Raw genomic sequence first — 27766 nt, forward strand, 5'->3', positions numbered from 1 at the left:
ATTTTCCATTCTCTCATTTCTTCCTCGTTTCTTCAGTACGTCCGTGAGTCCTGTATCTTATTTCATCTCGAATTTCTTTTTTTGTCTTGGGAAATCAATCGGACGAAAAGGAACGTAGAGGAAGGTCCTTTTCCTTGCCTTACGCCATTATTTTCCGCCCCCAGGCAACTCTTCTTTGACGGAGCCCAGTGTGACGTGTTCCTCTAAATCCATTATTTAATTCTCCATAAAATGTTTGCACCAACCAAACCTTCACGAGAACGTAAACATACACAGACGTTTCGATTATTCTAGAACAGGGGTCCTCAACCTTTTTCGCTGGCGTACCACTAATTATAATTTAACACATTAAATGTACCACTAATCAAATACGTTCAGGGAAAACTTATTTATGTAAATACATTGGCTCGCATACCATCAGTGGTACGCGTACCATAGGTCGATAAACGGTGTTCTAGAACAATAAATTGAAGACACAGTAGCTTCTATCCTCAAAATGGTATTTATAAACTGTTAGAAAACTTTAAAATATATATGTAATATTAAAGGAAAAATTTATACGAATCTGGCCCAAAGGTAAAGTGTATTTACAATTCAGTAACTTCGATATACCAATAAAATTACCCCCAAAGACTTATATAACACTTATCCTACGTAGGTCTGAGTGTAAACAATTACTTAACATAGTAAACATAGTTAGAACGCTGGCCTTGTAATCCTGGGGTCTCGGGTTCGATTCCCGGCGGTGCCCGAATTTATAACTTGTGTTGGGCAAGGCCGTGGTCTAGGCAACACGGAGTTTTCCTCCGTGGCATCCCAACAATTACTCCATTCACACACAGAAGAAGGCAATGGCAAACCACTTCTGGATCATCTGCCAAGAACGTATATGAACAGGTCCCAGTCCGAGAAAAGGATGGAAGGATCCTGTTCATATGGACCTGTCGTCAGACAGAACACTAAATAATAATAATATGAGGTGGTCTAGCGGTTAGAACGCTGGCCTTGTAATCCTGGGGTCTCGGGTTCGATTCCCGGCGGTGCCCGAATTTATAACTTGTGTTGGGCAAGGCCGTGGTCTAGGCAACACGGAGTTTTCCTCCGTGGCATCCCAACAATTACTCCATTCACACACAGAAGAAGGCAATGGCAAACCACTTCTGGATCATCTGCCAAGAACGTATATGAACAGGTCCCAGTCCGAGAAAAGGATGGAAGGATCCTGTTCATATGGACCTGTCGTCAGACAGAACACTAAATAAATAGTAAACAAATCTATAGCATCATTAGTGTTTTGTTAGATGGTTAAAACACGTATTTACAGCCATGTAAATACTAACATTTTAAAACGTTAATACTTTTTAAAAATTTAAAAACTATAAAATTAACAATTTAATAACGTTACGTTACTTTAGTAGTTCAGATGGCAATAAGTTATTAATATTTATTAAAGACCAGTCAGTATTATCAAACGTTCGTTTTGTGCGTAACTGTTAACTACTTAAAAGAACCGGCCTTCTTGTAACTGCAACATAGCACAGACCATCAAAACTCACGTGGCAAACCACTCACATATTAACAACATCCACATTTTAAAAGTAATAAATGTACATAAGAACAGAGGTAAATTTAATTAATTCGACAATAAGACACTACGTAACAGCATACATATAATAGTGTTAAATACGAGTGAACAATATTTCTTAAATTAATAGGAATCAACTGAAATAATTATGAAAAACACCAGCGAAATTTAACATTTTAAAATAAGAAGTGATGATTTATGTAAGAGAATACCAACTTTAAAATAACAATACGTTAAATTTTAAAAAAATAAAATCAGTATTGTAACTTTTTTAATTTTGAGTTTTAAAGTTTTACATTTGTAAATTGTTTAATGAGATATTTAAAAATGCATTTCAACCAAATTCAAAACCACTGAAGAATACACTACACCACTTCTGATTCCAGTACCCGATCACCACACCTCAAGTCATCTAACTTAAGCGCCTGTTGTAAACCGTGATCGAGGTTGGTAACTTCATAAGACTAAAGTTGATTGTGGTCCACCCTGAAGAGCTGTGGTTTACAATATAGCCTAGTTTGATGTTAAGCTTGCAACAGATTGAAATGCTATCAGAACGAAGACCTCAGTAACATAAATATGTTCTGTCATGTCCGCATTTGACTTACGTTAATTCAGTAGCTCTGAACTGTTGTAGTCGTAATTCTCCCTTGTTAAAATAAATATGTCCCACTATTACGCCACGTAGGCGCATGGGGGGAGAGGAAGTATAGCTCGTATTGATTCTTAACCTCGGCACTAGATGGGGGGGTGAGTTTTTTTTATTATTATTTAGTGTTCTGTCTGACGACAGGTCCATACGAACAGGATCCTTCCATCCTTTTCTCGGACTGGGGCCTGTTCATATACGTTCTTGGCAGATGATCCAGAAGTGGTTAGCCATTGCCTTCTTCTGTGTGTGAATGGAGTAATTGTTGGGATGCCACGGAGGAAAACTCCGTGTTGCCTAGACCACGGCCTTGCCCAACACAAGTTATAAATTCGGGCACCGCCGGGAATCGAACCCGAGACCCCCAGGATTACAAGGCCAGCGTTCTAACCGCTAGACCACCGTGGCGGTTGGGGGGTGAGTAGTCAGCGTTTTACCCCAGGGGTAAGGACCCCGGTACCAATTAGACAGGAGGCTGGGAGGGCCCCAGAGCCGGTCTGGACGCTGAGGTTAGAGGAAAAATCCTCTGCCTCCTTCGGGGATCGAACCCTGGTCGTCCAGTCCATAGTCAGTCACTGAGACTCAAAAATCATGCAAGGAAATGGTGTTCCGTGCACCTCGACTCTTGAGAGATGGTCACTGAATCCAATTCCTGAAAGATTCGGAATTCTTCCTACTTACAACTGTAAATGTGGTACAGATAATAATAATTATTATTATTATTGCTACTTTAAAGGAACAACTTATTTGCAGGACGTAACATAATGTTTATTTTCATGAACAGTATTCAGCAACTTCACTAATGCCATCTAGTGCCGAGGTTGAGAATTAGTAGGAGCTACACCTTCTCTCCCCTGTGCGCCTACATGGCACGTAACAGAATGGCCTCACTTTAAACTTCGTAACTTACGCATTCTGTGTGTTAATGTCAATCTTCGTACCAAATTTGAAATTCCTTGCACCAGTGATGTATCAGTTAAGATCAGGAGATGAAAAGTCAATAAAAAATATAAACACAGCCTTCATCCTGTCTTTTAAACCGTACAAAACAAAATTACATCAACAAAAATTTAATATTTTTCTGTTATTTATTATCGATTCCACCTCACAATTTCTCAGAAAAACGGAAGTGGTTTATAAAATTACATATAAATGTTTCTGCTCGCAGGATAATTCATAATTGACCGTAATTTACACAAAATACGTCGATAATCTCGAGAAATATTTTTCTCTGGTACGAAATATAATCTTTAAGGACAGACTTATTATTATTAATATCATTTCTGGATCCTCGGGAGGTAGCAAGAGTTTTCAGAGTCATTGAATTTATTGGATTGAATCCGTATATGGAGCATACGCTATTTGGGATCGTAATTCCCTCAGTTACTCAGAAGCGTCATAGTGAGTGACACGCCGCACAGCGGCATGCATAATGAACTACAGCTGTCTCTCTCTCTCTCCTACCGCTGCAGTAAGCGGATCAGCTGTAAAATTGAGAACAGAGACATCTCTGAATGGAATCCTGCAACATTCTTGCACGAGGAAAGTCAGTCCCTCTTAGTACGAGAATCTGGTCTATTTTCCACATCTCGATTCCTGTTCGTTTCTTCATTGAAGTTACACATTCAGTTCACCTTTTTTTATCTCTCTTTGTATTTCTATTTTCCAGTGTCTTAACTAAGATTCGTAACTTCTTACATGAAGTACAACGAGCAGACCGAGTTTATTCAATACTAAAAGAGATATTTCATTTTTAATGCTCAAATATCTAACAATTCAATGCAAAATCTACGTTGGAGAGCAGGAAAATGACCGATTAAAAAAGAATCATGAGTCAGCGCATGCGCAGAGCAGACCGTTGAATGAGAACGCTGGCTAACGAAGCCTTGAAGGATGATGACGTTTCGGAATTGAACAGAGCTCTAAAATCGACATCTACGCCAAACCGAAAGCGTACAAGTTCCTCCCCTTCGGCCAGAGGGGGGGGGGAGGGGGGGAGGAGCCCTCGCGTTGGAAACAATTAATTTAGAGCAACGATATCACGAAGTTGGGTAACTTGTCTTCTGGGATATTGCGCTGTGTAGCGTCGATAGAAATTTACAGACGTTTCAGAGTCGCTTGCTGCTTCCATCGTCAGCAGAACTACCAGTGCTAACAACAAAATAAAGTAAAATGTTCCGTTAAAATTTCTCTCGCGTCCAACTATCTCATTTTTCGACGTTCTACGACCTTAGTACTCGAAATAATCGTCAAATGAACAACAACAAAAATAATTAAATTTATTTCACCGTATTCACAAGACCTTCCAAGGTAAATCTAATCTACGCTGTAATTCAGGAGCAATTTAATATTATACTTGCATCCATGTCTTGGTCTTCCAAGTTTTCTCTTTCCTTCAGGTGTAGCAATAATTTGGAATATCGTTCATGCTACATGATCCGGTAATCTCATCCTATTAAAAGTTACGAAGTTCCTCACTTTGCTGATACGTGCTTCTTCGTAAATTCCAAATTTGACATCAGTCCAGACGTCTGCTGGTAGCAAGTTACACGACGCAACTCTAGCTCTAACATCTACATTTACATAATAGACTGCCATTTTACAGAAAACTCTCTTTCAACCGCGTGTTCTTGAATTACAGGTTATATTTTATATTTTCACATTTTTAGATATTTTCTTCTCGAGATAAATACAGTAACAAGGTACCATTTTCACACGGATAATTTTAATCAAACGTCGTAGTTGAGTGGTTAGCACTCCTGATTCATATCCGGGAGGTGTCGGGTTCACTGAGGCTCTTCGTGATTTTTCTCAGTCCCTCCAGGCAAATTACAGGATAGCGCCTTAAATTAGGCTTCCTTCCAGATCCTTTCCAATTCATTATCCACTGTCATCCTTTCATCCGACGCTATATAATCTGAGGAATTTAAAAAATGTAGTTCAGTTTGTAAGTAGACAGTCTGCCACGAGAGGTCACTGCACTCTCCCCCTCCCCAAAGAATTTTTCCTCGCGTGTCGCAATTCACCGGACCGTCTCGACGCTGTGACGTCATTAGTAATCTGCTGGGGGCCCCGCCGTTGGGGTGATGTAGTTCGGGTCATTCGCCGTCAGAGTGCAGAACAGTGCCAGACGTCACTACCGTTCCCTCGAAAACCTAATGGCGCGTGGGAACAATATATCACAGACTCTTAATTCTTTCTAGCTTGTCCTTTCAATTCGCTTTTCTGACTCCTCCTAAGATCCATCTTGATATTATCCTTACATCTACTTCTTGGTCTGCCAAGTGGTCGTTTTCCAGAAGGATTTTCCATCAAAATTCTATGTTACGCGTGTATATTTTTTTTTTTAAACTCGCTGTGTTAACCTGTGTAATGAAAAACTGTTTCCTGGTACCAGAAGATATGTAATTAGTACTGTGAGTAAATGTTTAATTTAATTACGAGTGTCGAGAACTAGAATCGGTCTTACGAATGACTACTTCCGGTGATGCAGAAACTAAACCGGATATTGAAAGATTACTGTACTTCTCATCCTAAATCAGTCCATGCGAGTACACGTACTTGGATTATAACGCCACGTAGACTTATAGTAGGTAAAAACGCTTCGAAGGAACATACTGCCTACATGTTCAGGGCTGAAGTAACCCGTGTAGATGGACGCAGTATGTGAGCCCAAATTGGTAACTACTTGAAAGTCCACGCGACATTTAATGGCGAGCCTAAACAGATGAAGTAAACTGTCCGAAAGAAATATTCTTCAAGACCGATGTTGCAATCAAAATCGTTAATTCAGCCCTTATATTAACTGTACTTCACATTTATTGAAGAAATGTATATATTATTATTATTATTATTTATTTAGTTTCAATTATTTGTAATGTATTACTTTTATTATTATTAAAATGAATTTAATTATTATATTATATTTTATTCTGTACTGTTGTTCAGCGCTTGGCTGTTAAATAAATGAATTGAATTAATATTTAGTTAAAAATACAAAATTTAGAAAGATTAAAAAGCACACAGATAACGTTTATAATTTATCTTAGATTTTTTTTTTACAATTGACGACCAAAGCTTATAAAAACAAATTGCAACTCCCGGCCAACAACCCAGAAATTTATAATGTTAATATATGTTATTCAAAACTTCTTTTAAACCTTCTAACAGCTTGGGATTTGAAATAAGTTCAGATAAAAGTTATTTACGCTGTAATGCGCTTGAACAAACGAAAATTTCGTATACGAGGTGCGATCGGAAAGTTTCAAGACTGCGCCTATAAATACCCGTACACTTATCTCAGGTATTAAATTCATCCATCACCCTCGAAGTAGTTCCCCTGGGAGTGAACACAACGATCCCAGCGCCGCTGCCAAGCCTGGAAGCATCCCTGGAAATCTTTCTTTGTCAGCCTGTCAATCACGACCCATTGCGGACTCCCCAAATGCTTGATTTAGCATTTCATAGGTTTCCGTAGCCGTTTTGGCGAGTCTTTGGCAAAATTTGATGCACACGCCATTCCGAAATCGCAGGAGGGTCGGTGTAATGCACTACCAAAATGCCCGTAACTAAGAAACAAATGCTAATTCGATGATGCCGGCTGGCACACTGATTCACTATGAATGTAGGCCGCACCCCCTAGCGGCAGAAGCTCGTACTACATCCGGTTCGCACTCTATTGACACAGTCTTGAAACTTTCCGATCGCACCTCGTAATATTCGCACCGTTTAATATCAGAGCCATTACGTTACATTCATTCGCAGTTAAGTAACTGTGATACGAAATTCAGTCCGTAAAACTCAAAAGACTGATTGACGACCTCAGAGGGACTGAGGAATGGACTGGTGATAACTTTTCCTCACGAAGAAATTAATGCAAATTACTCAATTAATTTCCACCCCCTCATTGTTTAAGAGATGCATCAGACATGGGCTCGCCACTTCTCGTTCGATTAATACGTCCTGGCGCCATCTCGACGTCGAGACGTCTGTTGGGAGGGGGAGAGAGCTCTCTCTGATGAGCAGTGCGTTGGAATCCCAAATGTTTACGTCTTGTATCAGGTTGGACAATAAATCATTGTGTGGTACTTGCAAAAATGTAAAAAGGACTACATGAGGGGGCGAAGCGTCTAGTGAAAATCCTGTCATTTAGTAAGAAAATTCCTAGCCCTTTACGGGACACGAAGGGTCAGCCACTGGACCACTGCAATCAAGTTTACATCTTCTAAGATCAATCATCGTACCATCATCTCATCTAAGCCAAAGTTTTTGATCAAAGGTCAATGTGTGATGTAAATCTGTAGCTTCGTAGTTTAAGTCTGAACTTAAATCACAGATAATTTTTAATGTTTCTGCGAAGGCGGAGTTTTTGAGGTCAATAGTCCGGTAAGATGTGTTGTGGCGACTGGATTCGAGATTACATGGCGTGTGTGTGTGTCTGAAAACATCAATGTGTACTTTTTACAGTCTCAAAATGTTTATCGCCCTGATGATGGAGGCTGTAATTGCGTCAGACTCTAGGACACCATTATTGTCACTGCATCAAGAACACAAGACAAACAGCTTAGTTTTATCACTAAACAAAACAAAAATTTTTGTCAGTGGCCAGGGAGTCACTTGTTTTCGGTCATTAAGGGGGGGAACGGGGTATTTTGACACAATTGTTGTGATTTTACGCGTGGTCTCGAAACGAACTACTTGATATTATTTTCGTTATTTCTCAACAATGCCGGCAGTACGTATTACCCGATCAACGCCACTGACATCACAGCGTCCTGTTCCACCACTGACATTTGCATAAATAATTATCCTTCTTCTACCCAAGTCAAGGGACAATTACAAACCTCACGAGTTGATAGAGACACTTGACACTTGTCACTTAGACTGCATCAGATGGACATAAAGGGAAGCCATATTGGATTTATCTTGTTTACCTTTCGCATGTCCAACTAAATTATTCTGTCGCTCTAAATATATTTATTCTAATTCAAAGTGACGGCTTGGATCACAGCTTAATACCGGCGATTCTATGAACAATAACAACATATTGAATCATCACCCCCGAAATTCTTCAATTCAAAATCACGCGCGGTATCTCACGTACATTGCGTGAGTCAAGACAAATCCTTCAAAATTCATTGTTCAATATCTTCCATCCATCCATGTCGCCAAATAAACTACTGATAAATTACATGTAATATCTGCTTAACAAATTCGACGTTTCGGCAATAGATGGGGAAAAAGTTAATTTTTTGGATGTAGTAACTTGACTTTGTTTCCGAAGAATCAGTGGGTAAGAAGGGGATCCCTGCTACGATCCAGCCACGACATATTCGAAATGTTTCATGTCGAATCGCTGTTTAGTGTCAATAAATTTACAAAATTAATACCGAGAATTAGTACAACAAAATAAACAGTAAATTGCCTCCGCGTAACTCGACACTGGAACGATTATAAAAGGTCGCCGTAGCGAGGCAGGATGGCACAACACGTCCGGTTACAAAACATGTTCTAGACAACAGAATGTAATGTAAAATGTCACAAGAGTACTCACCAAAAGTCGTGTGCATCTCAGAAGGGTACTGGAACCACTGTTGCAGTGAACCATGGAAGTCATATTTAAGTTGTGTGTCCGATAACACAGAAGAGTGGTTTGTATTAAGAAAATGCTGTCTTACGTGGTTGTAACACACTACATCACTAATATTCACATCTTTCAGCTACTCAGGACCAACCTTGTATTCCTCTCAGATGTCGCAGAAGCCAGTTGTTTGGTAGATCCAGAAGAATTTGCTGCAGTAAACTAATTAGGGTTTGTTTACATGGCCGATCATTTGAGCGACATCATGCTTGTCTTCACTTAAACGGCGTGTAAACTTGTGAAAAATGTTGTGCTGCAATGTATTTTCCACGTGCTTGATAAAAGAGAACGTTATCATCAGAAGTTAACACATCCTTGAATTCACTAACTTACTTAATGCCAAAAATAAATGTCGATTTTCCACTTTCCCTTAAAATAATCTCACACGCATCCCCCACACTTCAATAAAAAGACTGAAGTGCTGTGTAGAATCTTCGTGAACATTCCGAGAGGTTAATAGTGGTTATGACTGCCCTTTCGATTATCTGATTGGCCAAACAAAGCACAGATGAGCTATTCCAAGTCAAGGATCAATTTAACGTAACACGGATTTATTTTCATCCAGAAATATAAAATATATAGCATTTAAAGAGAGAAGTATCGACTACACATGAATTCCATTATATTTAATTAATAAATTACTGTTCACGGAACAAATAATAAATATAAAACCACTTTTCGGACGAAAAAACCAACTAAAACAATTCGACTAATCGAAAGCTGTTTACATGTGACGTAATGCAGTAGTCCAACAGTGATTCGTGTCTGTACTTGCACGTGGAGAGCAGATAGGTTATGTTTTCCAGTTAGGAATTACGTTCACATTCAATACCGCAATAAAAGTTAATATCTATTCATACATAAAAGCCAATCGTTCAGCAATCGACCGTCCCTTTCTCAGTGACTATCTGTCCATCCATCCGTACAAAGGCGGCCTGCCATACACAGATGCTCCATATAACCCCTGTTAAATGTATACTGAATGCACCTCTCCTGCTCTACCCCTCCCCAAAACACGTCTATCACCCCTTTCCCTCCCTTAACGACTTCATTATTACCAATGGCTTCCACATACGGATGGTTTGATACATTGTTCATGGAGGTTCTCAAAGAATTGGGACTAATAAGAATTTCTATAAATAAATTTCAAAAAAAAATAATATAATTACGTTTAAAGTTTAAAACATTAATTAATTGGAACCATAAAGAAAACAGAACCACGAAGAAGTTGAATCCAGTAAATACAAACCCATCTTATTTATTTTAATATTATCCTCCCATCTACGTCTAGGTCTTCCTGGTTGTCTCTCCCATGCAGGCTACATGCCTTGCCCATCTCAACCTCCTAGACTTGATCAGTCCAATTATAATCTTTTGGACAAGACAGGCTGATGGTAAACGTAAGCATTTGTCACATTACGCTGTAGTAACACGGCGAGAACTCGGCTAGAGCCAATTAACAAAATTGAATCTGCTCTTATACGCAGATGGTCATGCACACAAATCCTAGTCAAGTTAGGAATGTTTAATGACTGCAATAAATTTAAAAACTATTTCAATATTAATTATATTTTAGATATTACCGCTGCTACTCGTGTGAGATGAAATATCTGTAACAGTATTTTCTTTAGGAGAAGAACTTAATAATAATTAATTACAGGGTTTTTTATATTCAAATTGTTGGGCACTACAACTTCATTTTCTCTATAAAAAACACTACTTATACATAACATTAACAATACATGATTTGTAAGACTGGAGTCTGCTTTAGGAACACAGACTTCGTGAATTCCACCCACGTTAAATAGAATGAGGTTATGTATTTCAAAGCCGTAAAATAGAGAGCTTTTGAACGAAGTCTTGGAAAATTCGAGGATTCGGATCGGTTAAGTTAACATGGATAAAATAATACCACTTCCATTACGTTAAACGATTTAAAGATTAGTTCTGTACAGATATATCTCACTTTTCTTCAGGTATCCCGAGATTAAAGTCTCATGAAGATATCCATGGTTTCCCTTACTATACCAAATATTATATTAACAAGAATTTAAAAGTGTAATCTGTACTGCAATACACAAGAGTTTTGACACGTGTTCCTCGCACTTCTGAACTCTGAATGCTCATAGCTGAGATGAGATACGTACATTTTGCGGTGTGGAAGAAATTTGTGAAAAAGTTCTCTGTAGTACGATTCCTTGTATAAAAGATATGACGCAAACACGAGACAGTGACCATCTGATGTTTAGTTTTTGACACGCATATGACGGTGAAATGAATCAACACGTACTATTCAGCGACGATGTTATCCACACACTAACTTGCTTACAGCAGAGTCTGTGGAGACAGATGCCTTACTATCTCAGCATGTGTCAATGAAGGCTGACCCTGGAGTGTGCGGATACGAGCCACAGAATATACCATAATCCATAATGTACTTAAATGACGAACTACATCCATATTTCATTGCCCTGATGATGGAGGTAGCAAGGACCTCTGAAACAGTTGTAAGCACTTCTACACGCTACAATCCAGAAGACAGACATCTTACATCTATATCAGTGTCTGTAGAACAAATATCACTTCTAAATATATAAAATTATGCATTCAAACAAAACTGTTTACACTTTGGAAAGACACTTGGTGCCAGATGCGTTTCGACCTCAAGAGATCATCATCGGTGGCAAAAACAAGTTAATTCTTATTAAATCGTACAATTCATAAGACGATGGTTTGTTATAAAGCAGAAATGTCGCACTTTATAAAACCATACTTCATGTAATACCACGCTGGTATCTAAATCGAGTTACTTGGCGTAATGTCCGATGGTCCAAGTTGAGGTTTCCGTTGTTGGTCTACGGTGAACCGTGGTCGCGATGTCCGTGCCTGTGAACTTCAACGTTGCGTCGGTATTTGTTTTTTCCACTGATCGTGACCTCTCGAGGTCGAAACACGTCTGGCATTAAGTGTCTTGCATGATTTTATATATTTAGATAACACTCCATTCGACTGTCTTCTGTCTTGAAAACTTAACATCCTACATTTTTCTTGTTTAAAAGTTTTCTGCATATTTATTTACGAAAAATCACACTTCGGAGAGCTCGTTCATAAATATTCTTCCACTTTGTGTACCATAGAAATGTTACGTGTGCCACAGTCATAAGTAAGCAATAGGCCACAGATGATATAAAAACATAGCATATATATTAATAATAAGGTCTATTCACAAACTCTTACCTACTTATCTTATTTTCACAAAAGAAACTTAGAATGTACTGAAATTCATTTTATATACTTTCCAATATTATCACTACAATGCATAAACATACGTTTTGAACATATTTTTCTTCTCTACTGAGTTGTTAATAGGAAATTGATCGTTGAGTGAACAGCATAGTTTCAAATAGAGAGCCTTAAATTCATTTCTGTGCATATTACAAAACCAACCAATAAATACAATTTATAATCTAGAGCGTACGCTAAATTGTCTCTTAACCTGTTATTTTTAAAAGGAAAAGAAAATGTCTTGTTATCTCACTTTTAATTTCTAACATTACAACTCGTACGTTCTTTAAGTAATGTAAATCCATAACAGTGTAACAGGTTACGCAGGCGGTCATGGGATCAAATCCTGTTCGAGTTGAAATTCTTTTTTGTTTCATCCATCATACATCGCTGTATAATTCTACGTGGTGCTACGTTGCTCAAATCAAAATTTTGTGCATCTGCTATTGTAGGGAATAAAAAAAGTATGAGTTTAGGGTAGCTACTACCGTCATGCGAACAAAGTTAGCGCTATTTGTATTTCATGTACATCACGCTAATAATGAACATTAGCTCACAGTAAGGAAACTTGTTCTGATATTTTTCCAAATTGTTTTTGTCTTTAACTCTGCAGCGTATACAATAGTTTAAGACCAGTCTCACAGAAAGAATGAACTTCTACTCCTCCACAGACCTGCTTGAAGCTGTCAGCCAAGTTGCCGATTCGTTCTTAATACGAGTTTCTAAAGTACAATGTAACCATGACAGAACAAGTAAGACAAAAAACTCTTCAGCACTGTAAATTGGAATTTTTTTTTAATAAAACCAGGATTCTTTCTAGTACTTTCAACTTAATGAGTGATTCCTAACTAGCCGCAAGTCTTTCCACAATAATCTGCATTGACCGTAGGAGAATAGCAAAGTACGATTATTTCAGCGGTATGTTATCAGACTTCCCACAACTTCAATGGCCTCGACTTACTCGGGATAACTTCGGAGACATGGATTCTCTCCGAGTCCCTCTATACGCTCCTTCAGTTTGGCCCTAACCTTTTGAATCACCCTGTATAAGACACGAGGCTTTTGCTGTGACTAAATGCAATAAATTCTTCTCGGGCGAAAAGTTGCATCAAAATGGACGTGGCTTGTCGCCCAAGAAGATTTTATTACACGGGTTTCGTTGGTTGATATTTTATTTCTCCAAAAATATGCTCATAAAATAATTTTATCATTTTACCACTTGCGGTGGTTTAAAAAAATATTTTTTAAGTTAAAATCCTGAATCATTTAATCAATGTCTTCTTGCATGATCTTTCCAAACTTTACTGCAGGTTCTTGGAAGCAATTATACACCTTCTTCTGACACAGAAATAGCCGTATCAATGGTGTATAAATGTGACGATCTGTTGGAAGTTATTCTTTGACCTTGAAAATTTTGAATTCTGTATTCTTGTACCAGCTTAGGCGCTTTCACGGTGCAATCATATTATGCTGTTAGGTTGACTGCGGACACTTTCACGTAAAACTTTGCATTAAACCAAGGACATTTCCCTTCTCAGTGCTGTATTATCATATATATTAAATTACTAGTTATTTAAATCGATTTCAGATGTCTAATACCAATTATAAATAGCATTTCTTTTTGTGAATTTCATAAATTTGCTCTATATCAAGGTTACATTGTACAACGCACACACGACAGGTGGCATCAGGCAAAGCCCGAGTCCTCCCACGTACAATTCCGCCGCCTCATAACAGCGAGCAGGCCTATTTATTTTATTTAAAACGAGTGAAAGTGCGTTAAGTAATTTGGAAATAACCACAATAACTAAACTTTGTTCAAGCCATGGGAAACATGAAACTGACGACTTCAAACAAATTCATTATCTACACGTTGTGTGATGATCGGTTTAACTCTGGACGTCATATTTAATGTTCGTATGATCTAAAGGCTCTGACCTATTCAGTGCGATGTTTTATTACACGCGTGCGTTATACCGCCTTTAGGCACAGAGTTATTCTCTGTTCTATAAAAGTATAACAAATTATCTGTGGGCAGAAATTATTATAATCGCAAGCCATAAAATAATATCGGTTTCACGTGTAGGATTGCAACCCCTAAGTAATTATGCCAAATATACTGGGTAATGCTTCCCCAAGAATTAGTAGAAAATTCGACCTGAAGAAGACTTGGTTAAAAAACTTTGGAAACATGCACAAATTTCAAACTTTGAAGGATCAAGAACAACTGCTGTCTGAAACCAGTTCACTTTACCAAGGATTAAAAAGAACGCAGTAAATCAACTTTAAAAACGAGTTTTTGTTAAACCATTTGGCGTGCGCCACAAACCGTATATTCCTCTAACCATAAACAAATTTCTATAGAATGTAATTATTATAATTTTTAAATACTAAACTTCTGGATAAATTGTTGAAAAGAATCTAAAATTGTCCATTTTACTATGTTACATAAATGCTAGTTCATTGTCCGAGTCTTACAAGTAACGTACCCAAAGTTAAAAGAAGCCCGAAAACTGGTAGAAAAATGCATGGATTCTACGAAAAAAGTATTAAGGCATTTAGTTAAATATATTAATTCCATTCTACAAACTGAATATGGATATAAACTGCTGTCAATTAGTCATTTATGAGAACTAAAATTAACAGTCCTCGGTTACTATTCGGTACAACAGCATCTTAAAAAATGTTTTGCCGAAAGCCACGTGGCGGGAGAACGCACCTATGATATGTTTATTATCAATACAAAGCTCTATAGGCAAGAAAAGGAATTAGAGTAAACTCCTGATTATCTGCGTGCGCATTATCCAGTTTGACGATCGCACACGCACGACTCTGTACGTGACTTTTCATTAAATCCGGACACACGCATCGAAATATTTCCATGCCTGCTTTGGAGAAGGGCGGGGTTGGTTTTGGGAGGTCCTGTACAAGATTTGGTCAAAGAATACTTTATTGTCACTGTTATCGGTAGGTGGTCACGGTGGTATCAGTCACGTAAAAGTGAAACTTAAGACTTGTGAATTCTAAGATGGCTGATAATCGTAAAGAAATTATACAGACAGAAACACAAAAGTCCGAGTTGAAGTTCTGAAAACACGTACGAGAAAATGCTCAAGAATGGCCACTGAGCAATGTAGGTTAAGCAAGATTCCGGCGCACGACAGAAAGATTTTAATGCTACGACGAAACAGATAACAGCGAAATTTGTGCTGCTGTAAGGAGGTGCCGAAACTTCTCGCAAAAACAAGCGATCGTTAAAATCTCTTTCTTAGAAAATAGAAAAATATGTAATCAAACAGAACCTTTTGGATTATTCATGTTTCTGGAACCCTTCATTAGCACAGATAATCAGAAGTTCGCTGTACAATAAAATGCAGAGATCTTGCGATAAACTTTACAGAACATTTTCTTTAACGGATTATGCTATATTAATAAATTAATAATTTAAAATGGAAAACTTTTCACTAACAGAACGAGTTTTAAATTTGGGATCCTATATTATAAAATAATGTTTTTTTTTCCCCAAACATTCATTAATTCTTACTAGCAAGACGGCCGGCCGCGTGTCACACTAACTAAACTGGCAAACGCAGAGTTAACGCCCGTTACTTCCAGATAAAGTTTTTAGTTGTGGAAGCTTCAAATAAGACAACGAATGAACTTGTTCAACCGAAAAGAATATGATTCTAGACTGAAATGAACATTCTAAATGAAGTTTTTAAATACAGGTTTGCCAATTGCCTCAGATCACCAACTTTTGATTCAAAGATTAATAACAACTGATCAACATGAATTCTCCAAGTTAACGGAGCCTTTTCTGGTGTTCTGAATAATCTGGTACTGGGACCACGACACTCAAGCGCGTAACTTATTACAATTTTCTCTTCGAGTGTCGTGAGCTCTGAAGTTAGTGGCAGATGGAGCACAAGAAAAATGTTTTGGCTTATTTCATCATAATTTAAGTGTAGGTATGTAATCCAGACAATATTAATTTATTTTGTGATAAATACTAATAGATTATTCCTGTAGTATTTAGTTATGAGAAAAGACTTTGGTCCATACCTTTAACAAACAGAGGTGTGCAAATGCGAATTGCACGCTGCCCTTCACTACCAAAAAAAAAAAAAAAATACTACAGAAACTCCCTAGATCTTCTAAACTGTCTTTTGTCATCTTCGCTCTTGGACGTGGATGAAAGTGGTAATGCAGAAGCAGCAGCTGTTAGGCCTTGGTCCTGATCTTGCAGCATTCTCGTCATTTCGGTCGGCGAAGTTCTCGGCGACGTCCCATTCGTAGGCGTGGTGGTGGGAACGGCCGGTGCCGCCGCTTTCGTCCTGGACTTGCTACGACGTTTCCGGAGTATGATGCTTCCTATGCCAGTCCCCGAAGCACTCGTCCCTTCGCCCGCTCCTGCTGAACTCGATACCGAAGGAACCCCAGTCATTACCGACGTCACTCTCGCAGGCCTCTTTTGTGGCTGCGTGGCGCCCGCTACTTGTTGAGTCTCTGTTCCTTCTTCAGCCTCTTGTGGGGGTGACTGAGAAGAAGCTGAAGAAGCTGCAGAGTTTCCTACAGGCGCAGTCTGACTAAACCTTGAAAGCAGTTCTGTTAATAATTCCTCCATGTGTCCTACTTTTTGATTTAATCTCTGAACTTCCAATTTCACATCAACTTTGAAGTCCATGATGTTAGAAATTATTTCCTTGTATTCCGCTGCAGCAATTCCTGGTGGCGCAGGTGTTACAACTGGCCGCTGGTATAAAACGAGACTACCCGTAGAGGCTTCATTTAGCCTCTGATCACAGCTATGAAGAATGCCACTATCATACAAATCCACTTTCCTCAAATTGGTACCTGCTACGCGTTTTGTGCCCTCATGATCTTCAAACTCCGCAATTTCTTCAATGGTGTCCCGTCTTGTTGTCTGTGGAGGCACTACGGTTGTTGGTGTCGTTGTCGTTGACGATGTTAGTTTCTGGAGTTTGGGAAACACTTTATTACCAGATCCCAATGCTGCGCCGTTTGTGGACGTATTACTACCAGTACCTGATAACGACTGGACTCTGTCTTTATTATTTCCACTTGTATGGTCTCTGGCAGACACAGAACGCTGGATCGCCGTGGTATTATTATTGCTGTTCATAGATTCGCTTCCTGAATCGAGGCTGCTGCTCCCCAACAGACGTCCCCACTTGCTGGTACGGATTGTGGCAGGACGCTGGCCCCTGGTAGTCACGGCCACTAGGGCCCCGCTTCCGACGCTCCCGTGCTCCGTTTCCGCCACGCTGGATAATTTTGTTGTCGACAAGACTCGCACGACAGACTTTCCTGCTGTACCGTCCCCTGCGCCTTCGCCAGATGCCGAATCCCCACGCTCCAAGTCCGCCTGCTGACCTGTAAGCAGGATTGTACGACATTACGCGTGGCTCCAGGACACGGAGCTACATTTCAAGTAATTCACTGAGCACAGAGCTAGAATACCAATTTTTCATGAAGGAGCTTGGGGCGGAGAGGAACGAATTAAAAACTGGACAGATTTATATCAGAATATCCAAGAATTCTTAATGAAAATCAATGAGATAATTTATTTTTCCTTCTATGTAACTTCTCTCGTATGGTGGTCATGTTACAGATGTTTATTGATGGGAAGCAGATTTTAAACATTCAAGCTGATTCCAGTGTACTATGTACGGCAGGTCATCCGTATCACACGTGATGATCAAATGTAATCAGTACATTCGTAGCATGACCAATTTTGTCGTCTGTTTTGGAGAAACCTTTTTTAATAAATTAACCACGTGGTGGTAGGCGATGAAAATCAAAATGATAATATCACGGCATTTACAAGCGGGAAAAGAGTTGTACCAGATGAACTCACGCAAATTACGTTCAAATTTAATGATTCACGATTTAGTCTACTGACTCTGAAATACACAGTGACCATTCTGTTAATAACGTTGCTGTTAATGCAAATTCTATGTTTAGGAAATGATAAACAACAAGAGACAGCTCGTATGGAAAGTTTTGTCTGGGAATGTACGTCAAATTATGAAGGACAGAGGTAGCACTTTATGGGTGGATTTGGATCTGAAAGTCCAGCAAAGGAAGTTCAGGAAATGGTTGTGAGCCAAAGTGTTTGGCCCTTGGTCAAAGAGGATGTTTTTGGATAACCTCAGACTGGGCGACTGACCTTAAGCTTGATTGAAGAGGCCAATCATTTTCCTCTTTTCCCTCTCCTTCTGGTTTCATCCCATGCGTAGGCATGGCCGGGGGGACGGAGATTGAACAGGATTAGACGGGGTGGTTTTGGGGGTTACACTCTCTCTCTCGGGTTCCTTGTGACTGACGCAGTATTTGTAGACAACGTACTATGCCAGAAATACGGTGTTTGAGGAGATTTCTTGTGTTTTGTGTTGTTTAACTGATATTATGGTCAGAAATACTTTGCTGCTGGTCTTTTTAGGAAATTAATTGTTCTATTTATGTTATTTCCAAACATACTTGAATGGGAGGAATACATGCTTTGCTTATGAAACGAGTCAGCATAAAAAGTATCTACGCAAATATATTTTCTTTTGTTTTATTCATTCAAATACTTTGTGTAAGGGATAAATGCTTTAGTAAATCAATCTGCTTTTTTATATCAGCAATTTCTGACTCAGGCCACGTTCGGCGAAGAAACAGAAAACAGCTGCCATCAGGGAACATGTCAAAGTCCAACCTGCAGGCGACTGCGCAGGCTGTGCAGGGGGTTGCAACGCCTGCGCCCGGTCTCTGCGAAATTTCGAGAAAATCTTGCGCACGAGGTGATCCTGCTGCTGGTCCAGTTGAGGATCGTTCTTCCTTCTTTCTGCCAACTCCTTCTCACGACGCACGTCCGCCACTTTGCGAAAAATAAGCTACAACAAACGTACACAGATATGCTTACAAACTAAATGATGTCACATTACATTGCATGAGACAGACATTTACAACACACATACACAAAACTGAAGTAGTTTTCCACACAAAGATGGCTGTCTCCTGGGTTGTAGCGCCATGTAGTCTGGTACAAGTTTACCAACATTTCAGACATCCTTGCTGGCTCCATCATCAGGGTAATGATCATCAATCATCACCATGATGATGGAGGCAGCAAGGACCTATGAAACGTTGGTAAACTTCTACTAGACTACACAGCGCTACAACCCAGAAGATAGCCATCTTTTTTCTTACCATCTTGAGAACCTAAAATACAATTTAGTTTTCCACTTTTAGTACTAGGGCATGGAGGAAACTACCTACTGAAAAGCTGATAGTCGTGCAGCTACTGAAAAATCAAATAATCAGTCCGAGTTCTGAGGCCTCTGTAACATGCTAGTATTTTACAGGCTGCTAGTTTCCCAGCAAACTCCAAAAGTGGGGGGGGGGGGGGGGGGGGTCCACTTCTTATTCAATAAATTCATAGTTAACGTTCACATCAAGAAGGCATCGTCTCCATTCACAACCTTAGACCGTGCCATTATTCCACTCAAGCCATGGATGTTTGTCCGCGTTTTTCTGTGTTGTGCTGTCCTGTGTACAGGTAGGGGCCTTGCGACGGGCCGATCCCTCGTCCAAGGAATCCTACCAAAATGTCTATAGATCAAGCCAACGAAAAGATGGGACCCGCAGTTCTCAGACACTTGAAGAACGGGTCATCCCAGTATCCCCCCAGTATTAAGAAGATACTTAAATAATTATTTTACACTTTTGGTGAATATAAAGGTTTTCTCATCTTTATATACTATAAATTTATATACTGTATCTAGTCAGTGGATTTATTTGTAACATATCAGTATTTTATATGAATCCTGCACTTATTTTATGTGAAATCCATAATGTATTGTATTATTATGACTTTCTTCACATTCTATTGTCATCTGGCTAACTTATGGATCCTTGAAATGTAATAAATGTGATGTACAATCCAAAACTTACATATTATCATTATCAGTAACTGTTTAAATTTATTCCTTATTACATACAAAGAAAATTACAGGAATTTAAATATTTTCTATGGTGTGCTTCGGTCCACCCCCCAAAATAAATTGAGCATGTTTAACAAACTGCATCGTGGAAGCAGTATTACTATATTCTAAAACACTGTCTGTGTTGCTGGTAAAGGGTTCGCTCAAGAATAAATTACATGTTTTAAAGAGTGTTTTGTTTATATTTTTTATTATGGAGAGGAGGGTTTTATTGTCACGTGAAATTGAAAGTAAATCTTAATTTTTCTACATGTTAGGGCTACAATATCAAAATTCTTAGCTTTGAAAAATTAAATAACTAAATATGGTCTGTTACTGCAGTAGAGACATAAATGTTTATCATCAAAGGATTATTTATATTCAAAGCTGCTTAAAAGCAGATTCACAGAAATGCCTCGGGAAAGATTTCTTTTCTATAGTCCGCTAATGTGCAGACATGCATAATACTTTGTATTTTGTCTACATTGTCTGAGACAAGCAGACCTCCTGAATTTAAAATCTTTTAATCACTTAAACAAGTGGAAAATATAATTCTTGTAACACACGCCATGACAAGTACTTTAAATTAGACCCTCATAGTCAGCACTCACCCGATGACGAAGATTGTAGGTGAGGATGAGATTGCGAGCAAATGAGTTAGCAAACGCCTGGTAGAAATCAAGCACCTCAAGCAGCTTGTCTCGCTTGATCGTGTGCAAGTCGCAATAAGTCAATGCTCGGACATTGGCAGCCGACTGTCCGATCGCATTGTCTTTCCAGAACGAGTCCCCAAAAACATCGCCTTTTCCTGTATTGAATAAAAAGCATACGTGCATTAATTTTATGGCCGACGGACTATATTCAGAGAATAACACTGACGCACAAAAATATTTTACTGCTCACAAGCAGAAATTTTTGGCCCTTTTATAAAATTATAGGTCACAAATTTTCATTATTTAAGAACTATCATTTACAGAATAATATTGTGAAAAACTAGAATATAGACCAATTTAAAATTCTGGACCATAATGGCTCTGCCCTTGCTGCTTTATGTTAACGATAAACGCATACAACTTAGTTTAAATGCTGTGTACACTGGAAGTAAACATATATATGTGGAAGAGGAGGCTACGTTGGGAAGTTGACAAGGTTTATGTTTACATCACTATAGGAGTTAGTTTAGAAATGATTCTGACAGTACTGAAGGAATCATCATTAATCAAGGTACTGAATAAATGACGTCAGGTAAGACATTCACCTAAAATAGCCACTACTTCATCATCTTGTATAACTTCAAGCGATCCTGTGACAATGAAGCACAGACTATCGATGGATTCCCCAGTATGATATAACAAATCACCAGGAGCCGAGTGGCTCATCGTGAAGTGCATGGCTAACGCACGCAGGCAACCGTCGCTAGCTAGACGGAATGCCGGATGTTCATTAAACACTTTACGGTTCAAATGCACACAGATGTCAGCTTTCATATCTTTCGGGCAATAGTTGAGTACCTGGAATGAAAGACAGAAATTGTAATTCACACGTGCGTGTCACAGACGTTTCCTGAAAAGGAGCCTAGCCTACAGCATGCTTAAAAAAAAAAAGCATTCTGTAAGTCTCATGGATGTGATTAAAAGTATTTCTGAATCAATGAATTCTCACTCCAGTTAAATGTACGTTAATCACATGTCTAATGTTTCGTGTTCAATTTTTCCTCTCGTTACCTAAATTTGCACAAGGGTTAACAAATGAACATTATAATAGGATTTTAAAACCCAAATTTGGTTAGTGCTGACGTAGAAACAAATGCTGTATTGTTCATATTTCGTACTCACCACAAATAGAATGACTGACGATGACATTAAAAAACACAGACAAATACATAAAACTTGAGGCCTACAAAGATGCCGAAACTTTTATAGGTGGGTATCAAACCTCGCAATTATTGACCAATAGTGATCAATCAGACACTGATGAGCTGTAATTCTACTCACAGAGTGAGAAAAATAAGCTTTTTCTCAAAGAAAGTAACAAAACTGCTAGAGATAAATATTAAAGCTAATAAAATAATTTTCCAGTTGTATATAATGAAGACGACGTAACGGTGTTCTACTTTTACATACAAATTTTAATAGTATACTCATATGATTGAATACTTTGAAGCTGAAAGGGAACGAGCGATTTCTTTTCCAGGAGGGACAACAAATTATTTAATTATTCAGTATTTCTGGCAGTGTTAATTTATTCTCAGTGTCTTCACAAACATACTTAGACATTTCGAACAAGAATTCTTTGAATAAAAAGTAATTCTATTAACAGATATATCCCCTTTTTGCCCAAAAATTAGAAAATGTGTCTTAAACTTCGTCTTCTCTAAACGATAATTATCAATGACAATGTTTTCTTGGTTTATAAGTGGAGTTTACAATGAAAAAAACTGATATGGTCACATAATCTGGAGAAACTGAACATTGCAATCGAGTAGGTAATGGTCGTGGGTTCAAATCTTGGTCTAAATGACTGAGGTTTACCAAAGTCCTTCCAAGCAATTGCCAGCTTACACATAAAATTTGGCCGTGGCTAGTTCATTCCAAATCATTTCAGTTCTGTATTCATTATCATCTATACATTACAAACATTGGAAAAATAAATATTCCAGGAGTTCTTTGCAAAAATATCAAAGTATCAAAGTAGTTTAGGGCAAGAACGGGACATACTTTAAACATTTAGACCTTTCTTGCACCAAATACACGTGAAGAATGTTTAAAATACTTATTTGTTGGTGGTTTTATCTGTCTATTATACTGCAAAATTGTTCTAATTTTTGCTGTTCTCAATTCTGGCCATTTTTGGAATTACCCACTTTCCGTATTAAGGTCTTCAGTTAATGGAATGCATCTAATGAAATACCAAACATTTCTTCTAATGTAATTTTAAATTAAGACGATAGAGAGGTAATAATATTTGTAATGGATGTTATGCCACTGGAGGTCACTCAAAACATTTTCATTTCCTACAGTTAGTGAACTTTCGATGATGCAGTAACAGTGGTGCCGTTTAATACATAATCCTGAAATGATGTAAGATAATAAATTTTTCAAAAAAATATGAAACTTCTGTTCATGCTTTTTTTTTGAGGGGGGTTGTAATTTAAAACAAAAAAAAACTATGGTTGCATAAAACTTTTTCAGATTTTGTTTCTTTGGTGGCAATAAATCACTGCAGCAGGAATGTAAAACTTGGAATAGAGAAAATTACAAAAATATCTATAAATTCTGCATGAAAGCATTGTTTCTAAGTCAACAGTGAAAAACGTGGTCAGATCCTTGAGGTTTTATATGAAGTAAAAAATCCTCCTCAGGAAAGTGAATACATTAACAACAACATCAATAATATACTCCTTAGCTTATTTAGAAGAGAAAGTTTGGATTATAACAGGACTCGATCATATGGCGATCTCTGCAAACATCCAGCACTCTAGTCACTGCGTCAACTTGCATATTTTAGTTGACTTACTTTGGCACAGAGTGTTTCTAATACAGTGCCATTTTAGCGTCATGTTCTGTGCACAGAAGAAATGAAAATTTCTACATGAACGTGGATAATTGGATGCTTCACTTCTGAGTTATAGCCCACAATATCACGTAACTTAAACCTGATGGATTTTATTTATTGGCCCATAATAAAAGTGTTGTTATATTCTTTGAAAAGTCAATTGTACACTCTGCTCGTCAAAGAGTAGTCTATTTTGAAGATTTCTGTCTTCTGGGTTGTTGCGCTGTGTAGTCTGGTCGATGTTAACCAACGTTTCAGAGGTCATACTGCCTCCATCATCAGGGCGATGAAGATTTCTGTCTTCTGGGTTGTTGCACTGTGGAGTCTGGTCGATGTTAACCAACGTTTCGGAGGTCATACTGCCTCTATCATCAGAGTATGAAGATTTCTGTCTTCTGGGTTGTTGCACTGTGGAGTCTGGTCGATGTTAACCAATGTTTCAGAGGTCATACTGCCTCCATCATCAGGGCGATGATGACGGAGGCAGTATGACCTCTGAAACGTTGGTTAACATCGACCAGACTACACAGCGCAACAACCCAGAAGACAGAAATCTTCATACTCATCGCCCTGATGATGGAGGCAGTATGACCTCTGAAACGTTGGTAAATATCGACCAGACTACACAGCGCAACAACCCAGAAGACAGAAATCTTCATACTCATCGCCCTGATGATGGAGGCAGTATGACCTCTGAAACGTTGGTAAACATCAACCAGACTACACAGCGCAACAACCCAGAAGACAGTAATCTTCATATTCACCGCTGTGAAAACCTCAAATCTTACACAGTAGTCTACTTTGTTTATGGAACCCAAAGGTTCATCACTGTGTTCACAAAAGCCTACCATCAGACTATATCCTGAGCTAGCTGCATCCAGGACAATTAATTACAACAGCAAAGAAGACTGATGTGAGTTACTTCGTAATATACAACAATTTTCTCAACACAAAGTTTCTCCTTTTTCATCCATCATGTATATTGTTTCTAAAGTGAAAATATTATTTATAATTACTCTGCAAGTGCTGGAAGTAAGGAGAGGGAAATAATTTCTCAGATGGAAAATACCTTCTGTGAAGAACACAGAGAGAATGTTGTACTAAAATTATCTAATTACAGAGAAACCTTCTAGACACTACTCATTTCTTTCATACATGATATTTACTTAATTACTTCTAAAATTATATCTAAATCTCACTGGTATTACAACATGCCTTTATAAAATAAGGAAATATACATTTTTTTCTTAAAATATATATTAAAATTCAGGTCAATACACAAAACAATTTTTTGATGTTAAAATTTAAAATATAAATGTTAAAATTTTAAATTTTAAATTTGCGCCATTCATCATTATAATGATGTTACAATCGAGCGCTTTCTTTCGTTTCACATCATCATTATAATGATGAATGGCGCAAATTTAAAATTTTAAATTTTAACATTTAAATTTTAAATTTTAACATCAAAAAATTGTTTTGTGTATTGACCTGAATTTTAATATATATTTTAATCAAAAGCACAAACATGACGCATGTAAACCTTAAATTTTTTTCTTAGTTTTACTTATTTTAATTACCTCTGCAAGAAATCATAAAATTTTAATTTGAGAATTAAAATGTTATACTACATACTGCAGAATACAGAAGCAGCAAAAATATAATATGTGCCTTTTCCAAGTCACGGTTTAAAATCCATGCAAATGCCATGAAGTACACTTCCAAAGCAAAAGGAATCAATCACACATCACATTGGATGAGGAACGCATCTCCACTACATCACAAAAACATGCCTACTACTTCAGAAGATGATTTGAACTTATGTTAATCAAGTTAAAAGTAAAGCAGTCCCACTATACGTCATGTACGGGCCTTTGAAAAACATCTCTTGAGTCTAAGGCTAAAAAGTGTTCACAATAAAATGGAGTCTTGTCAGATTAAGCCCTTGGAGAAACAAGGTTCTTTCCTGACACAAATCTATTCTGTCATGTATCATGGTCACTTATGATGGTACATAGGCTATAAATGACATTTCTTGATCACTTTTAAAGTATTTTTATTTAAAACCGTACTCAATTATCATGCTTTACATCTATCATAACCGCAATAAGCACAATTAATGTAAGTACCACTGAGTTTATGTTTGATGGAAATCAGCATAAGTCCTTAATGTGCAGAGAATTTGGGAATAATAAAATTAATATCTGAAATAAGTAACATGGTTGGAGGGCTGTTTAAAATATAAGCAGCCAAAACTAACCTATTTATAGAGAAGCTAGGCCAGGAGCAAGAATTGAGGTTATGGAAGAAAGAAAAAGGCCCAGATAGCACCTCCAACCAATGTCAAATTGTTTCAGAGCAAACTTGCCTGACCTGATTTACCTTGTCGGTGTCCAGGCCCTTGGTCATGGCCCATGTGGATACAACATAGTCCATAACTCGCTCTGACAGAGCTTTGGGCACCTCGTGCAGTTTCATGAACTCTCTCACATTATTCAACATATCATGGTACTTGGCTGTTGCTGATGTCATCTGCTGGATGATGGTTGTCACATGACCAAATATGGTGGCATACAACAGTGCTTCATAAAATAAATTAAATAATTAATATTACACATTCAAAATTTTATCAAACTAATAAATTATCAATTTTTTTTTTTTGGCTAAGAGTTAATACTGTTGGACTCTAATAAATAATGTGAATGTAAGCAAAAGCACTAAAGGAAATTTCATTATAAGTTCAGAAACTTGTAATCAAATAAGTTCACAGTTGGTAGTCAAATTATTTATTTTCCTAAAAACCATCTTTTTTCAAAGCAGTTGGTAGAATGATCCACAAGCTTATTAATTCTACCAGAATAAAATGTTATGAGTTAGACTTTAAGACACTCTTGCATGGCTTTTTTCCTTGAATGATGCTCATTTCAGATGCAATTTCATCAGACCTGATTCTTCAGTTGTCCTTGATATGCTGACTGATTTGTCCATAACCTCAACCCATGTTACATTTGATGGCAACCCACAATACTCTTCTTCAAACCTTTCCACTGATCTGTAAACATTCCTCTGCTTCATATAATTACTGTCATAGTGAACACTAATTCTTCCATAAAATTCACTAGTCTTCCAACACTCAGACCACGATTGTTGTCATTCTTTGGTGCATTCTATCAATGAAGCTGCCATGTTACATGTGTCACACACTACTCAAAATATAACAAAATCAAGTAGGTACAAATGATCGATGGATTAAACTGTTTATAACTGTCATCCTTTCTATTATATATAATGCCTTATAAGTATATAATTTGCCAACTTTGATGTAACTAAAATATCAGGAGTATGTTAATTAGTTTTATATTTGGCTCAAAAACGCTCATTAACAAAAAAATACTTTTTAATTCAATGAACAACACTGCTGACAAAAATTGGCCTGATTACAATAAAACATTTTCTCCTGTTAATTTTGTCACAACAAGTTTTTTTTTTCAAGTTGGAACTATAATCCTCCTCTAATTACTTCCCCTGTTCTCCCCAGAAGTAATAAAATGGATTATCCAGAGGTAAGAATGGTCACAAATATTAAAGGGTGGGTTATGAGGTTCCTTACCTGCAATTATCATCATGCAGATGGTGAATATCTTCTCATTGTCTGTTTCTGCAGCCACATTTCCAAAACCAACGCTGGTCATACAGGTCATGGTGAAGTAGAGTGCGGTGACATACATTGTTTTGCGGGACGGCCCATTGATGAGCTCGGGCGAGTTGGTATCGTTGGACCAGATATACGAATAAGGTGATTGCGTGACATTGGCTAACTTCCACAGCCATGAATACTGGACACCATTATCAGCATCTGAACGTCCTATTGAGTACCAGATGCACGCAAGCCAATGCGCGACAAGCATATAGAAGCAGAGCAGCAATATCAACATGGCGGCACCGTATTCCAGATAGCGGTCCAGCTTGCGCACCACGCGACCCAAACGTAGTAGCCGGACCACTTTCAATGCACTGAATAGGCTTCCGATCCCCTGCAACAGCCGAGGAGGCCAATCCAATAC

General features: G+C 38.0%; 2 protein-coding genes across 9 annotated transcripts in view; both read right to left on the reverse strand.

The window, feature by feature from the left end:
* LOC110829644 (uncharacterized) overlaps nt 1-9320 on the reverse strand; it is a 531721-nt gene extending 522401 nt beyond the window's left edge. Inside the window, exon 1 of the mRNA XM_087357233.1 lies at nt 8788-9320. The gene's annotated coding sequence lies outside the window, so the exon portion shown is untranslated. The remainder of the gene's footprint in view (nt 1-8787) is intronic.
* A 1474-nt stretch (nt 9321-10794) lies between these two features.
* Nucleotides 10795-27766, reverse strand: part of eag (potassium voltage-gated channel protein ether a go-go) — a 125645-nt gene continuing 108673 nt past the window's right edge. For 5 of the 8 annotated variants that reach the window (XM_087357659.1, XM_087357662.1, XM_087357663.1 and 2 more), the window contains 6 exons: nt 27313-27736; nt 26076-26284; nt 21406-21658; nt 20759-20955; nt 18881-19058; nt 10795-17553 (listed from right to left, as the gene is read on the reverse strand). In XM_087357659.1, coding sequence (XP_087213785.1) covers nt 16292-17553; nt 18881-19058; nt 20759-20955; nt 21406-21658; nt 26076-26284; nt 27313-27736 — 2523 coding nt within the window. In that variant the 3' untranslated portion in view covers nt 10795-16291. The remainder of the gene's footprint in view (nt 17554-18880; nt 19059-20758; nt 20956-21405; nt 21659-26075; nt 26285-27312; nt 27737-27766) is intronic. The other 3 variants (XM_087357661.1, XM_087357664.1, XM_087357666.1) reach the window with 1 other exon arrangement.

This window comes from Zootermopsis nevadensis, unplaced genomic scaffold, assembly GCF_977971745.1.
Source record: "Zootermopsis nevadensis isolate Lab colony 2312 unplaced genomic scaffold, Znev_1.0 Znev_ptg000028l, whole genome shotgun sequence".
Lineage (NCBI taxonomy): Eukaryota > Metazoa > Arthropoda > Insecta > Blattodea > Termopsidae > Zootermopsis > Zootermopsis nevadensis.